Source organism: Scyliorhinus torazame, chromosome 7 (genome assembly GCF_047496885.1).
Source record: "Scyliorhinus torazame isolate Kashiwa2021f chromosome 7, sScyTor2.1, whole genome shotgun sequence".
Classification (NCBI taxonomy): domain Eukaryota; kingdom Metazoa; phylum Chordata; class Chondrichthyes; order Carcharhiniformes; family Scyliorhinidae; genus Scyliorhinus; species Scyliorhinus torazame.
Genome location: NC_092713.1, coordinates 50921896 through 50938066, shown reverse-complemented (window position 1 = coordinate 50938066; position 16171 = coordinate 50921896). Strand labels below are relative to the sequence as shown.

The window sequence follows — 16171 nt, the reverse complement described above, 5'->3', positions numbered from 1 at the left end:
CACTCAGCTCCCGCGCTGTTTTCAGAGTCCCAGCTCCCTCAGCTCCCGCGCTGTTTTCACTGTCCCGGCTCACCCAGCTCCCGCGCTGTTTTCACAGTCCCGGCTCACTCACCTCTCGCGCTGTTTTCAGAGTCCCGGCTCACTCAGCTCCCGCGCTGTTTTCAATGTCCCGGCTCACTCACCTCCCGCGCGCTGTTTTCAATGTCCCGGCTCTCTCAGCTCCAGCGCTGTTTTCAAAGTCCAAGACTTAGCTGGTCATTGCCGCACCCGGAAGTCCAATTCACACCTCTTTAACCTGGGGTTACCCCTATCTCTGGACCTGTAAAGATTTAATCACCTGCTAATGCTCGCATTCTAAGCATTGTCTCGCATCTTTGAATTTGTCTATATATATGTTTCTGGACCATACGCCTTCATTCACCTGAGGAAGGAGCAGTGCTCTGAAAGCTAGTGTTTGAAACAAACATGTTGGACTTTAGCCTGTTGTTGTAAGACTTCTTACTGTGCTCACCCCAGTCCAACGCCGGCATCTCCACATCATACACAAAGGAGCATCTCGAAGCTGCTTCCTTCCATCTCTGGTCAGTCGTCCAGATTACCTCTGCGTGGATTCTTCGTTGCTGGGAGGTCCAAGAGTTTAATTCTTCTACCCCTCCCCGTGCCTTTCCAGAATCTTCTCTGGCACACAGCCGATGAGGTCACAGGGTGGGAGCGGCACCATCCAATGGAGTCACCAATGGCCACTCAACAGGCTGTACACAGGGTCCATTTCTTTTTTTTAAACAAATTTAGAGTATCCAATTAAGGGGCAATTTAACATGGCCAATCCACCTACCCTTCACATCACAGGGTTCATTTCCTGGTACATTGTCTGTATGTAACCTTGTCTTTTCAAAGCAATCGATCCATGAATGGAACTGATTATCTCTTTAAAGTTGGCCAAGTTTGAATTCCCATCAGCCCTCCTGGAGCTGACTGCGGTTTGATTTAAAATGTTCGATTTTTAATTTAAAATGTCCAATTTTATCAGGCTGTAAATCCAAGCCATTGTCCATATTACCACAGTTGATTCCTTTTCACTTTCCCAGCCAAGTAGCCTCCAATCCCAGAATTGACTTCCACTGAGAGTGTTATACTGTAGATTTCTTCCTCTATCTCCAAGCAAGACAAAGGGCGGGATTTTTCGGAAACCGGCGGGGTGGGCAACTCCGGCGCGAAGGAGTGGCATGAACCACTCTGGTGTCGGGCCGCCCCGACGGTGCGAAATCCTCCACACCTTCAGGGGCTAGGCCGGCGCCGGAGTGGTTTGCGCTGTGATGGCCGGCGCAAAAGGGACTTGGCGCCACGCCAACCGGTACCGAACCAAGAGGCCGCCCGCGGAACCAGGTCCCGCCGGTAAGTACCTGTCGTAATATACGCCGGCGGGACCTGCCGAAAACGGGCGGCCACTCGGCCCATCGCGGGCCGGAGAATTGCCGGGGGCCCCCGCCGACCGGCACGGCATGATTCCCGCCCCCACCAAATCCCCACCGCCGGAGAATTCGGCAGCCGGTGGGGGTGGGATTCACGCCGTCCCCGGCGCCGGAGAATTCGGCTGCCAGCGGGGGCGGGATTCCCGCCATCCCCCGGCGATTCTCCAACACGGCGGGGGGGCCAGAGAATCCCGCCCAAATATTTTCACCTCTTCCAAATTCTTACAAACTTGATCTTCAACCTGAGAGTAAGCTCTCGCCCGCATTCAGCACGGTGCACAAGAGAGTCAGCATTTTGTCTGCTTTAGGTGCAGACCTAGTTGCTTCCATTTTGTGCTCTCTCAGATGGCTATAGACTACACAAGACAACAGTATCATCTATCTGTGATACTCATGGAATTTAAGGGAAGCTTGTCACCTGGTCTCAAAACTGCTTCCCCCCTGGGCAACAGGAAACACATTGGGCGGGATCCTTCGCTTCGCCGGCAGCACACCCAGCTCGCGGATTTCCCGACGGCGTGAGGCTGTCCACAATGGGAAACCCCATTGGCCGGCTGCTGCGATGGAAGATCAAAAAACGGGTGCGTCGGGACGGAGAATCCCGCCCATTCATTCTATGTCTAAGTAGAAATGCTAGTTAGTTATCTGTGATCCAAAGCCACTTTCATCTTAGATGAAAATGGTATTATGGATATTTATAACTTTATAGCTAGAACATCTTTTGAGGACTTTTTGAGTCTCATCACCTCAAGATGTACTCAGGGATTATTGCCATTATCTACAAATAACTTCCACCTTCTTCCTTTGATCTCTAATAATCAAACCATGCAGACTTATTTTCTGGAAGATTGCACAACAGGACACATGGCCGCCTTCATTTGTCCTAAATTTAAAGATACAGTCTCAAAATATAATAAGCTTATAACCCTTACAATTGTAACAAATTTCATAGCACATTACTCCAACAGATTGTCCAATAAGTTTTCTTGCCATTGGATGCAATGGAAACTACAGTTTTAGGAAGTTTTGACAAAGGATTTCAGTTTATTTCTTTATTGTTGTGACTTTTTATTTGCACATTTTCAAGTTTATGATAATGCAAAGTAAGTGGATGAAAAATATAAAAACAAAAGTGTTTATCAAGTGCAATTTGTAGCAATATACCAAGAGCATGTTCACGATTTGTGTAGAGGTTGAAACCTATACCCTACAAAAAGATACAATTTAATTTTAAGACGTGTGAGTAATTAAAGTCTTGTAGCTCAGGAGGTAACACCTCTGCCTCTGAGACAGAGGTTTTGGTTCAAGTCCTGCTACAGGACTTGTCCACAGAAAGAACATTCAGTATGTGGCTAAAAAGATTAGTAATCAACCTGTTAAATCTTCCAAAATGCCCCAGGAAGTTTGAAATTGTGGGAGAGATTCCTGGGCAGCCTATTGCTGAGTGATGCCCCTCAAGTCATAACCACTTGTGTGTGTCTCTCTCTCTGTGGTCCCTCTGTGGACTGTGGCTAATTATGAACGGATTACAAAAGACGATAAGTAACAAAATTAAATGAAACAAGAAGGTGTATGAGGCATTTAGCAATGCTCAAAGTAACTGTATGACCCCTGACCAGCTGTTTTGAGATAAAAAGTGATGTATCTGCTCGGGTCCTCTGACCTATGCAGATTCTCTCTCTCCAGTCAGAGAGCTGTCTACAGGGTCTAATCCTCACATTTTCACTCTTTAAACGAGTACTCTTCAAGCATTGGCAAGGAAAAGAAGACTAGGGACAGGTACCAACCACCCCATCTTATGAGCATTTGCCTGCATCTGCTGCAGACACATGCCATCGGCTACACGCATCTTACATCTAGAGTGGAAAACATTTTTGTTTTACATATAACACAAGCTATGAAAGTTGTTTCTCCCGATGCATTTGGATGAAACATCAGAAAATTAGTTTTAAGAGATTAGCTTGAGAAATTAACATATTACTCATTCTGGAGATAATAATTGGCTGGCTGCAGTGGATTTCTTTGACCACACAGCTGATATTGACAGACTGGTTTTACTAATTAATGTAACAATGTGTTTTCATTCCATGCAGCAAAATTGGATTGTCAGGAGGTTTGACTGGACAGAAAACTTGTGAGTTTCTGCTGTACATGAATGTTGTTGCTATTTGAAAACAGTTATACCAATGTCACCCTATTTGCCACTCCTGTCTTTCTCCTACATGCCATCTCCTTTCATAAGTCTGAACTACTTCCACCTGATGGCTTCAACATACAGTGCTTCAAAATATGTAGTCCATACTTATCCTAGTATCCTTACCACCAGCACATTGCTGTAACTCATTGATATGCAAGACCATAATAAGACAAGAAATGGGTACTGGAGTAGGCTATTTGGCCTTTCAACATCATGGCTTATCTCCTATCCCAACTCTACCTTCCCACACTATCCCCATATCCTTTAATTTCCTTAGTACCTAAAATCTGTTGGCCTCTGCCTTGGATATACCCAACAACTGAGCACCATGAGTCTCTGAGATAGAGAATTTCAAAGGTTTGCAGTCTTACAAGTGAAGAAATTTCTCCTCATCTCAGTCCTAAAAGGCTAACCCTTTATTTTGAGGCTGGATTCACCAGTCAGTGGAAACGTTTTCTCAGCATCTCCTTTGTCAAGCCACTTTAGAATTTTATATACCTTTTAATAAGATTACCTCAAATTCTTCTAAACTCCAGGGAATATATGACTGTGACTTATCCAGTGATCTAAAATTGCTAAGGATATACAGCTGAAGGCACAGGATAAAGAAACACAACATTGCTCTGAAATATTATGACATGATTTTCTCATGAAGGTGAGTTGTTTTGACACCTACCGAATGTCTTTGAAAGTGCTTCTTACTTTGTGTGATGGTGCCAATGGGTGACAGTTAATTGACAGCTCGTTTCCTACAATGGAAATAAAGTTTGGGAGAAATGAGCACTGGGCTGATCTGATTTAGGGCTGTTTCCTTTCACCTTCTTCATCACTTGAGAGAGGAATATCAAACCACGGAGTTGTGTCAAGTTGTAGCAAGGTCTAAGATGAGAGTTTGACATTTAGTTTTGGTTATGCCTGGCAAGTAGTTTTGGTTGGATTTTAAGACTCAGTTTGGTGTGGATCAGGCAATGTTCTGTCTGGCAGTCAGCTCCTCGCATGGCACATGTTGCTTGACACCGACCTTTCCCTTCTCTCTGACAAGCACATAATCAAGGAGATGCCAGGGCTTGGTCGGGAGCACAGTCTCAAGATAAGGGGCTGGTATTTAGGATTGAGATGAGGAGAAATGGCCACTCAGCGGGTTGTGAATCTTTGGAATTTTCTTCCCTGGAGAGTTCTGGATGCTCCATCGTTGAATACGTTTAAGGCTGGTCAGTCTCAAGATTTATTGGCCGGTCAGGGAATTACAGAAATGGGGAGCAGGCAAAAAAATGGAGTCAAAGTTCAAGACTGCCATGATCGTATTGAATAGTGGAGCAGGCTCGATGGGCTGAATGGTCTACACCTGCCCCTGTTTCTTGTGTTCCATTATTTTCAATCATATCTCTCTAGAAATGAATCCTGATGCTTTGTTTGCTCTTTTTTATGGTCTTATTAACTTGTTTCGCTACTTTAAGCGATTTATGTATCTATTTTCCTGATCTCTATTCCTTTAACTCCTGTAGACTTCTATTTTCCAAGGAATATGTGCTTTCCTTAGTCTCCCACCAAAATGTATTGCATTGCACTTACCTGCAATGAAGGTAATTTGCCAGTTACATACCCAGTTTGCAAGATTATTAAGTGCTCCCTTGTATTAACGACAGCACACAATTTGCTGTCATCCACAAATTTTGAAATTATCCTTCTGATTCCTGCTGTTCCACTCACTAATGGACTGGGATGTCAGCCAAAATTATGCACCCAATTACACGGGTGGCAATTGAATCTGCAATCTTTACAAATCTAAAGATTTATCATTCTAGTTATTTAACAATGAATCCTATTTTTGAGTGATATATTTATTGTTTTCTAGTTGAATCAATGGTTGGTCCACTCGCCAAAGATGTGGAAAGCTTGGCATTGTGCATGAAAGCTCTATTATGTGAGGACATGTTCCACTTGGATCCCACAGTGCCACCTATCCCCTTCAATAACGAGGTAACTTATAGACCAACAGCTGCTTGCATTTATATAACACCTTTCAGGTATCAAATGCTCCATAAGAGATATTCTGAGAAGTAAGTGATTCAAGACGAATAACAGATTTACGAGAGATGACTAAACGTGCAGCCAAAATTGTAGTTTTTAAGGTGGCTTTTGAGTTGAGAAGAGAGCTTGTGGGCTGAGAGATGGAATTCCAAAAGGTGAAACCAAGATGCGGAAAGCTGTGCCACATGCAGCGGGAATGAACATAGAACATACAGTGCAGAACGAGGCCATTCGGCCCATCAGGTCTGCACTGACCCACTTAAGCCCTCCCTTCCACCCTATCCCCATAACCCAATAACCCCTCCTAACCTTTTTGGTCACTGAGGGCAATGTTTTTTATCACAGCCAATCCACCTAACCTGCATGTCTTTGGACTGTGGGAGGAAACCGGAGCACCCAGAGGAAACCTACGCAGACTCGGGGAGAACGCGCAGACTCCGCACAGACAGTGACCCAGCGGGGAATCGACCTGGGACCCTGGCGCTGTGAAGCCACCGTGCTATCCACTTGTGCTACCGTGCTGCCCAACTATGTGCTATGCAGAGATGGTAGTCACAAGACCAAAAGACATAGACAGCTAGGATGTAGGGCTAGAAGACTGGACAGAAATGAAGGGATTTGTAACAAAGTCAAAATATTTCAGTGAAGTTTGACACTCCATAATCTTCCAGTCTTCTCTAGGCTCAGGGGAGGTGCCAAAGGATTGGAGAATTGCAAATATTGCGCCCTTGTTCAAAAAGGGTTGCAAGGATAGCCCCAGCAATTACAGACCAGCCAGTGGGCAAACTTCGAGAAACAATTATTCAGGATAGAGTTAGTAGTCACATAGAAAAATGTGCGTTGACTCGGAAGAGCCAGCATAGATTTCTAAAGGGAAAATTGTGTTTAACTGACTCGCTTGAGTTTTTAAAGAAGGAATATCAAGGTTTGACAAGGATAATGCTGTTGATGTGCTGTACATGGACGTTTAGAAGGCATTTGATACAGCGCCACACATCAGACGTGTGAGAAAATTTATAGCTCATGGAATAAAAGGAACAGTAGCAACATGGATGCAAAATTGGCTGAATAAGAGAGCATCAACTCCATGCGGGCTGGAAAGGTACGAGGACCAGACGGATTCCCAGTGGACTTCTATACAAAATGTGCACTGGCTCTGCACCTGCGGGAGATGTTCATCGACTCGCTGGCAAGGGGCACCCTGCCACGTATGCTAGTAAGGGGCACCCTGCCACCTACGCTAGCACAAGCCTCAATCTCGCTGATACCCAAGAAAGACAAAGACCTGACAGAATGCAAGTCCCACAGACCCATCTCGCTGCTCAGTGTGGGCCCAAAAATACTGGCCAAAATCCTAGCCAGGTGACTGGAGAACTGCGTACCAGAGGTGGTGACAGAATACCAGACGGGCTTTGTTAAGGGAAGACAGTTAACATCAAACATCAGGCGCTGCTAAACATGATGATGATCCCATATGGGGAGAGAACACTGGAGGTAATCATCTCCCATTATGTAGAAAAGCTCTTCGATAGAGTCGAATGGAAGTACCTCATAGAGATACTGGAGCAGTTTGGGCTTGGAGCAGAGTTCACCGCCTGGGTGAAACTTCTGTACAGCGCTCCCATGGAGAGCGTACAGACATACACCACCAGCTCTAAATATTTCCAGCTGCACAGAGACACAAGGCAGGGATGCTCACTGTCTCCGCCACTGTTTGCCCTGGCAATCGAGCCACTAGCGATCGCACTTAGAGCAGAGAAGAACCGGAAGGGGATCCAGAGAGGACTCAGAGAGCACAGAGTCTCACTTTATGCAGATGACCTGTTCCTCTACATTGCAGATCCACAAAGCAGCATGGAGGGAACCACGGCGCTCTTGAGCGAGTCTGGAGCCTTTTCGGGCTACAAACTCAACCTGAGCAAAAGTGAAATCTTCCTGTGACCCTGCAAGGGAGAGATGTCGAACTGGATGACCTGTTAGGGGCAGCACGGTAGCATTGTGGATAGCACAATTGCTTCCCTGCTCCAGAGTCCCGGGTTCGATTCCGGCTTGGGTCACTGTCTGTGCGGAGTCTGCACATCCTCCCCGTGTGTGCGTGGGTTTCCTCCGGGTGCTCTGGTTTCCTCCCACAGTCCAAAGATGTGCAGGTTAGGTGGATTGGCCATGATAAATTGCCCTTAGTGTCCAAAATTGCCCTTAGTGTTGGGTGGGGTTACTAGGTTATGGGGATAGGGTGAGGTGTTGACCTTGGGTAGGGTGCTCTTTCCAAGAGCCAGTGCAGACTCGATGGGTCAAATGGCCTCCTTCTGCACTGTAAATTCTATGAATCTATGGATGGACTGCCATTTAAACAAACCTGAAACAAATTTCATTACCTGGGGATCTAAATCGTCCATGACTGGCCACAGATCCACAGATGGAATCTGGCCAGCCCGGTGGAGGGAGTTAAAAGGGACCTGCAGAGGTGGGACATACTGCCATTCTCCCTGGCAGGGAGAGTGCAGACGATCAAGATGAACGTACTGCCCAAGTTCCTCTTCCTGTTCAGATCCACACCGATCTACATCCCCAAGGCCTTTTTCAACACAGTAGATAAAATGATCATGGCGTTTGTGTGTTTAGGGGGAAGTGAATAACACAAGGTTGGGCAGCACGGTAGCAATGGGCAACACGGTAGCACAGTGGTTAGCACAGCTCCAGGGTCCCAGGTTCGATTCCCAGCTTGGGTCACTGTCTGTGCGGAGTCTGCACGTTCTCCCCGTGTGTGTGCGTGGGTTTCCTCCGGGTGCTCCAGTTTCCTCCCACAGTCCAAAGATGTGCAGGTTAGGCTGATTGGCCATGATAAATTGCCCTTAGTGTCCAAAAACGTTGGGTGGGGTTACTGGGTTACGGGGATAGAGTGGAGGTGTGGGCTTAGGTAGGGTGCTCTTTCCAAGGGCTGGTGCAGACTCGATGGGCCAAATGGTCTCCTTCTGCACTGTAAATTCTATGAAGGTTTGCCAAAAAAGTCCTGCAAAGAATGAGCTGGCCCTCCCCAAACCTACAATATTATCACTGGCAGCAACAGTGGGAAGAGTAAAGGGTTGGATCAAGGAACCAGAAGCTAAATGGATACAAATGGAGCAGGGTTCCTTCAGAGGGACATCCCTCTGCGCCCTGGCCACAACAGCACTCCCATTCCCACTGACCAAGCACTCTCCAAGCCCAGTGGTAATAGCCATGCTCCAGTCATGGAACCAGCTAAGACAACACTTCGGTCTGACCGAAATGTCCATCATGGCCCACAATCGTCGCAATCATAGGTTCGCGCCAGCGAAAATGGACCCCACCTTCAAAAGGTGGAGACAGGAGAGGGGGACAAGGACAATCAGGGATTTCTACACGGACAACACGAGTCCCCACCCTATTTGAAACCTGTAACTCTGTAAATCTGTAACTCTTCATTTTTCATTTCATTTCATTTTCATTTCATTTTCATTTTCATTTCATTTCCTCCCATTCTTCTTTTGTATTGTCCAGTGGGAAGCGTGCCTTCTCCAATAGTCACCCATACAAGTCCCCGCAGTTTCCCCCAAAGTTGTCCATACAGACAACTTAATAAGAACAGCCTACCACGGTGTAACATATGTATCGCTGTACTAACCACTATGTACAGGATTGATAAACCAGTGAATAAAGAAATGGGGTTAGGTGGCTAATTCAAATGTGGGGCGTTTGTAAAATGTAAACTGTAACTGATGTGTACAGATTTTGTTCATGTTTATTTTTGTTGTGTATAAAAAGGAAAAACTCTCTCTAATAAAAACATTTTCAAAAAACGATTGGCTGAATAATAGGAAGCAGAAAGTAATGGTCAATGGATATTTTTCGACCTGGATTAAAGTTCATAATGGAGTTCCTCAGTGGATGGTATTGGAACCTTGTTTTTCTTGATATATGTTAATGATATTGGTGCGCAGAGGACAATTTAAAAGTTTGAAGATGACACAAAACTTGGAAGTATAGTAAACTGTGAAGCAAGTGTGAACTTCAAAAGGACGTAGTCAAGTTAGTGGGATGGGCAAATTGATGGCAGATGAAGTTCAATGCAGGTATGAGGTAATGCATTTTGGTAGGAAGACTATGGAAAGACAAAGTAAAATAAATAGTGAACACTTAAAGGGGTGCAGTAACAGAGGCACCCAGCTGTATATGTGCATAGATCATTGAAAGTGGCAGGACAATTGGAGACAGCAGTTAATAAAGCATATAGTATTCTGGGCTTTATTAATAAGGGCATAGAGTACAAGAGCAAGGAGGTTATACTGAACTTATACAAGATACTAGTTAGGCCTCAATTGGAGTATTGTGTGCAGTTCTGAGTGCCACACATTGGAAGGATATGAACACATTGGAGTGAGTGTAGAAGAGAGTTAAAAGAATGGTTCTAGGGATGAGAAACTTCAGTTATGAGAATAGATTGGCAAGGTTAAGACTGTTCTCCTTGGAGAGAACATTCAGAGGAGATTTGGTAGAGATGTTCAAAATTATCAGAATGGATAGTGAGAAACTGTTCCTGCTCGTAAAAGGATCAAGAACGAGTGGGCACAGATTTAAGGTGATTTGCAAAAGAAGCAGATGTGGTGAGAAACAACTTTTTCACACGAGTTGTTCGAGTCTGGAATGCATTGCCTGGAAGTCTGGTGGCGGCAGTTCAATAAAGGCATTCAATAGGGCATTAAATGATTACTTGAATAGACACAATATGCAGGGGCATGGGAATGGCACTAAGCCATGATGCTTGTTTGGAGAGCCGGTTCAGACATGATGGGCCAAATGGCCTCGTCCTGCACTCTAACAGTTCTGTGAATCTGTGTCCTTGGGAGCAATGTAGAGCAGATTGTCCACCTATTGTCGAGTCTGTTCAATTTTCATTCCATTGAAATAGATGGGGATGAAAATCCAGCGTTTTTGTAACTCTAAGATTCTAATTGTAAGGAATGTGGCTCAGCATGGGGAGATTTGCAGATTCCTTTGAGCTCTCTTGCATTTATCCAAGATGGACTGCAACTTCTCATTTTCTGTATTTAAAACCCCAAATTTTAATCCTGTTTAAAATAGTGGTAGTTACCCACTGCATTCCTCAAAGTGGTCTCAGCGATTTTAACTCTGCATCATTGCGAGTCAACCAAGGCATCTGCTAAGGTGGCGCACATCCTCGTGAATGATGTAAATCAGGGTCCAATGACTCAAGGATCTCAGCACCAATTTAACTGAGTCGCAAAGACCCTTCCATTGCAACCTCGTTTCTCTTTGGAGATCTCTTCTTCAGGAAACTCTTGCTACCAAAAGGGTCCTAGGAGAAAGAGAAAAAGGGCAAGTTTTCAGATACCACTGAGAACCTTGGCACCAGAAGATGACAGTGTTCAGAACACAGTTTGAAGCTGTGAGGTTTACTGAATATTTGTTCAGATGAATGAAGAGTTAAAAGTAAAATGGAGACAACCTGCTGAGGTAGGGAGCTTGCCTCAGCTTGCCTGATGCTCATAGCTCTGTCTAGACCATTAATATCCAGGGCTGTTTTCATAGATGTTTACAGCACAGAAGGAGACCATTTGGCGCACCGTGACCACGCAGGTTAAGAAAGATCTGACTATACTAACCCTATTTTTCAGCGCTTGGCCCATAGCCCTGGTAGTTATGGCAGCTTTTTACTCTGCTTGGGTGAGGGCAATAATGTTGTGTCACAGACAGAAAGTATGTGTTCTTTTTCTGCATGTGATCAGTACTTTTGTACGGAAAGAGATGTGTTGTTTCTCACCCTTTGAGTGTGTATCCCAATTAAATTATCCAGCAGCGAGCTTTTGTGAGGTTAAAGGTAAAGAATGTTATTTATTCTCACACACTTGACCCAAATTACCGCAATGTCTCAAACACTTGTTCTCACACATACCACAACTAAAGATTAGATACAGATAGAGGCGATGCACTTTTACAGATTACCAGTTAACACAGTCTCTGGTTTACGATCTCAGAACTCCCACCAGGCAAGCCTTAATTCTTAGATGATTTTGATGCTTTGAAATTGAAGTGAGGATCTTGCGAGGCGAAGAATTCACAACAGGTCATGAAGCTTCTTGTAATCTGAATTCTAGGCATTTTAAACTGGAATAGCAGGGCCAGTTTAAGAGTATTAGGTGCCCCAGGCAAACCTTCGGCCTTGTGCTCCCCCCTCCTCTCCCCATATAACGTTTGAAAATTAATACAGCAAAATGGCAGCGACACTTATTCTCAATCAATCCCACACTCAAACAACCCCTACGGATTTTCAACAGGTAGTTGTCGTGTGTGGCCAGCCCTCAGCTCACACTGTTCTGCAGCACCATGTTCTCTCAGTACTATTCACTAGATTCACACACTCCCGCACACCTTGCGAGACTTTAATACTCACCCACATCATCGTGGGACCACCAAAGAGTTTTCTGATTGGAAAATGTGACGCTCTTGGGTAACTGGCACAAGTGCCAGCAGAGCACGGGAAAGGGATGATTTGAGGAATAGTTAATATGAGCAGGAGAGGGGTCAAGGGAAGTGAAAGCCATGACTGGATGGTCAGTGAGCAAGTGAGGGAAATGGGAGGCTGTGATTGGAGCATCAGCAAGCACCTGGTGTGGGTACAGAGCAGGGAAAGGGCAGGCTGTCATTGGTGGATTAGTGAACATGAAGGGAAGGGGGAGGTTTTGCTCGATCGATCAGTGAGCACAGAAGGGGAAGGGAAGATTGTGATTGAGGGCTCAGTAAACTCCCAGAGATGATGAGGTTGCTGTTATTGTGGGTTTATGAGCATACACGGGTGGGTGGGGCTGGGAAAGAGCTGCTAAAGAAATTTCCAGAGTTTCAGATCCATCTGTGGAAATTTCTGGCACTCCTGGAAAGATGCTCATATCATTTCAAAACTCCGATGGCCTGAATTTTCAGGATGGTAAGTGCTAGGCACCTGCCATTTTGAGAGTTGGCGGGGAACGTATCCATGCCGACTCCACCAGACCCGCTGCCGTTTCACACTCAATTCAGCACTGATTGACACCAGCACTTGTGTAGGTGTGCTTTCTTGGAGAGATGTCGGCCAATCACATTGGCCAGCAGCTGTCAATCCCCTCTGTGCTTGAACCCAAGTCCTGGGACCGCACTTCAGGTAAGTGCCAGGGATCCCGGGGGCTAGAGGGAAGTTGTGCCCTGGGGGATCGTGGGGTCGGGGATGACCTCCATGTCAGAGGGAAGGCCGCGGGTGGGGAGAGAGAACCAGATCTCCTAAGTCCCTGAGGAGAGGGTACCCCAATCTGAAGAGGCCTTCAGATTGAGACCCCCCAACATTCCTTAATTGACCCTTTAAGGGCCTTAATAGATGCAAAGGCAAGTTTTCCGTCTGAGGTCCTGTCCGCCCTACAATGAAACTATGTCTGGGTTGGTGCAGACAGGATCCCAGAGAGAATCTCAGGAGGTGGCGTTGGGGGAGGAGGGTGTAAAATTCTGGCCTATGTTTAGTTTTGTTATGCCCCCCCAAGTTCTGCGCCCTGGGTGACCGCCTAGTTTGCCTACTGGTTGCACGAGCCCTGGGAACATGGTATCTGCTCTAGCTGTCTGATGTCTACAACCTTTCTCCAAGTCTGGCTTGTAGACTTTTAAACTGATAGTTCAATGGCTTTGGTGATTCTAAATGCAAAAATCCTTTAACTGTTTTTTAAAAAGCAGGCAAAATCTTGACGGGCTCACCATGTAACGTTCCACAAGTTTAAGTCCTTTCTTCGTGGTTTATGTTAATTCCACATCCTTTGTTGTAGGTTAACACCTCTGAGGGTTTCAGCCAGTCATCATGACACAATGGAACAGTCATTGGGGGCATTCACTGTCATCTGCCACCAACTGAGTTTTGGGGCGGGATTCTCTGGCTGCATTTGCCCGGCGACCGGAGAATCCCGTCCGAGGTCAATGGATTTTTCCATTGTCGGCGCCTCACCCGTGGCATTCATGCGGTGGGTGGGGTGTGATAAACCAGCCCTTGATCTTCCCCTTTTTTTAGCACAAAGCATGGAGACATGTAGTCTGGAAATTCCATAGTCCTTCTGCATTAACCTATCTTTAAACAAAAAAGATGTGTGAATTCCGCAGATGGCTGTGAACGGAAACATAGAAACATAGAAAATAGAAGCAGGAGGAGGCCATTCGAGCCTGCTCCGCCATTCATTATGATCATGGCTCATCATCAAGTTCAATATCCTGATCCTGTCTTCCCCCCCCCCCAATATCCCTTGATCCCTTTAGCCCCAAGAGCTATATCTAATTCCTTCTTGAAATTATAAAACGTTTTGGCCTCAACTACTTTCTGTGGTAGAGAATTCCACAGATTCACCATTCTCGGTGAAGAAATTTCTCCTCATCTCAGTCCTAAAAAGTTTACCCCTTATCCTCAAACTATGACCTCTAGTTCCAGACTCCCCCACCATCGGGAACATTCTTCTGAATCTACCTTGTCTAATCCTGTTATAATTTTATAAATTTCTACGCAATCCCCTCTCACTCTTCTAAACTCCAATGAATATAAGGGGCTGATTTAGCACACTGGGCTAAATCGCTGGCTTTTAAAGCAGACCAAGGCAGGCCAGCAGCACGGTTCAATTCCCATACCAGCCTCCCCGAACAGGCGCCAGAAAATGGCGACTAGGGGCTTTTCACAGTAACTTCATTTGAAGCCTACTTGTGACAATAAGCGATTTTCATTTCATTTCATAATCCTAACCGATATAGTGTCTCCTCATATGACAGTCCCACCATCCCAGGAATCAGCCTGGTAAACCTTCGCTGCATTCCCTCCATAGCAAGAACATCCTTCATCAGATAAATACCAAAACTGCACACAATACTCCAGGTGTGGCCTCACCAATTGTAGTAAAACATCCATATTCCTGTACTCAAATCCTCTCGCTATTAAGGCCAACATACCATTTGCCTTCTTTACTGCTTATAATGGGCGGCAGGGTAGCAAATGGGCGGCACGGTAGCACAGTGGTTAGCACTGTTGTTTCACAGCACCAGGGTCCCAGGTTCGATTCGCGCTTGGGTCACTGTTTGTGCGGAGTCTGCACATTCTTCCCATGTCTGCGTGGGTTTCCTCCGGGTGCTCCGGTTTCCTCCCACAAGTCCGGAAAGACGTGCTGTTAGGTGAATTGGACATTCTGAATTCTCCCTCCATGTACCCGAACAGGTGCCAGAATGTGGCATCTAGGGGGGTTTCACAGTAACTTCATTGCAGTGTTAATGTAAGTCTACTTGTGACAATAATAAAGATTATCATTATTGCTGTACCTGCTTGCTTACTTTCAGCAACTGATACACGAGAACATCAAGGCCTCGCTGAGTATCCATCTCTCTCAATTTACACCCATTCGAATAATAATCTGCCTTCCTATTTTTGCTACTGAAGCGGATAACCTCACATTTATCCACATTATACTGCATCTGCCATGCATGTACCCACTTACTCAGCCTGCCCAAATCCCACGGAAGCATCTCTGCATCCTCCTCAAAGCTCATTCTCCCACCCAACTTTGTATCATCTGCAAATTTGGAGTTAACATTTAGTTACCTCATCCAAATCATTAATATATAATGTGAACAGTTGGGGTCCTAGCACAGATCCCTGCGGTACCCCACTAGTCATTGCCTGCCAATCAGAAAAATCCCCATTTATTCCAACGTTTTACTTCCTGTCTGCTAACCAGCTTTCTATCCATCTCAAGAGACTGCCCGTAATCCCATGTGCTTTAACTTTACATATTACTATGCTATATGAGACCTCGTCGAAAGCCTTCTGAAAGTCTAAATAAACCACATCCACCAGTTCTCCCTGGTCAATTCTACCAGTTACATCTTCAAAGAATTCTAGTAGATCTGTCAAGCATGATTTTCCTTTCAGAAATCCATGCTGACTTTATCTGATTACACCACTGCTTTCCAAGCGCTGTGCTATAAAATCCTTGATAATGGACTCCAGTAACTTCCCTACTACTGACGTAAGACTCACTGGTCTTTAATTCCCTGTTTTCTCTCTTCCTCCCTTTTTTAATAGCGGGGTTATATTCCCTACCCTCCAATCTGTAGGAACTATTCTAGAGTCCAAAGAGTTTTGAAAAATGACCACCAATGGATCTACTGTTTCTAGGGCCACTTCGTTAAGTACTCTGGGATGAAGATTATCAGGCGTGGAGATTTGTCTGCCTTCAATACCATTAATTTTCCCATTAGTAGTACTAATGTCCATATTTTATTAGGTATTTGTCCAAGACGTGATACCGCTGTCGCTCAAATGCCAAGGGTCCAATAATTTGCAGCAGCCATTTTAATAGCTAGTTTGTGTCCCATTTAAAAAAAATATTAACTAAAAGTTTATAATATACTGGGCATGACAGATGGCTCCTTCTGCCTCCATTTTAGT

The 16171-nt window shown here is 45.3% G+C and overlaps 1 protein-coding gene across 2 annotated transcripts in view; it reads left to right on the top strand.

Annotated features, from left to right (window-relative positions):
* LOC140426198 (vitamin D3 hydroxylase-associated protein-like) overlaps positions 1–16171 on the top strand; it is a 185751-nt gene that overhangs the window by 87050 nt on the left and 82530 nt on the right. For both annotated transcript variants that reach the window (XM_072510684.1, XM_072510683.1), the window contains exons 7-8: positions 3566–3606; positions 5525–5649. In XM_072510684.1, coding sequence (XP_072366785.1) covers positions 3566–3606; positions 5525–5649 — 166 coding nt within the window. The remainder of the gene's footprint in view (positions 1–3565; positions 3607–5524; positions 5650–16171) is intronic.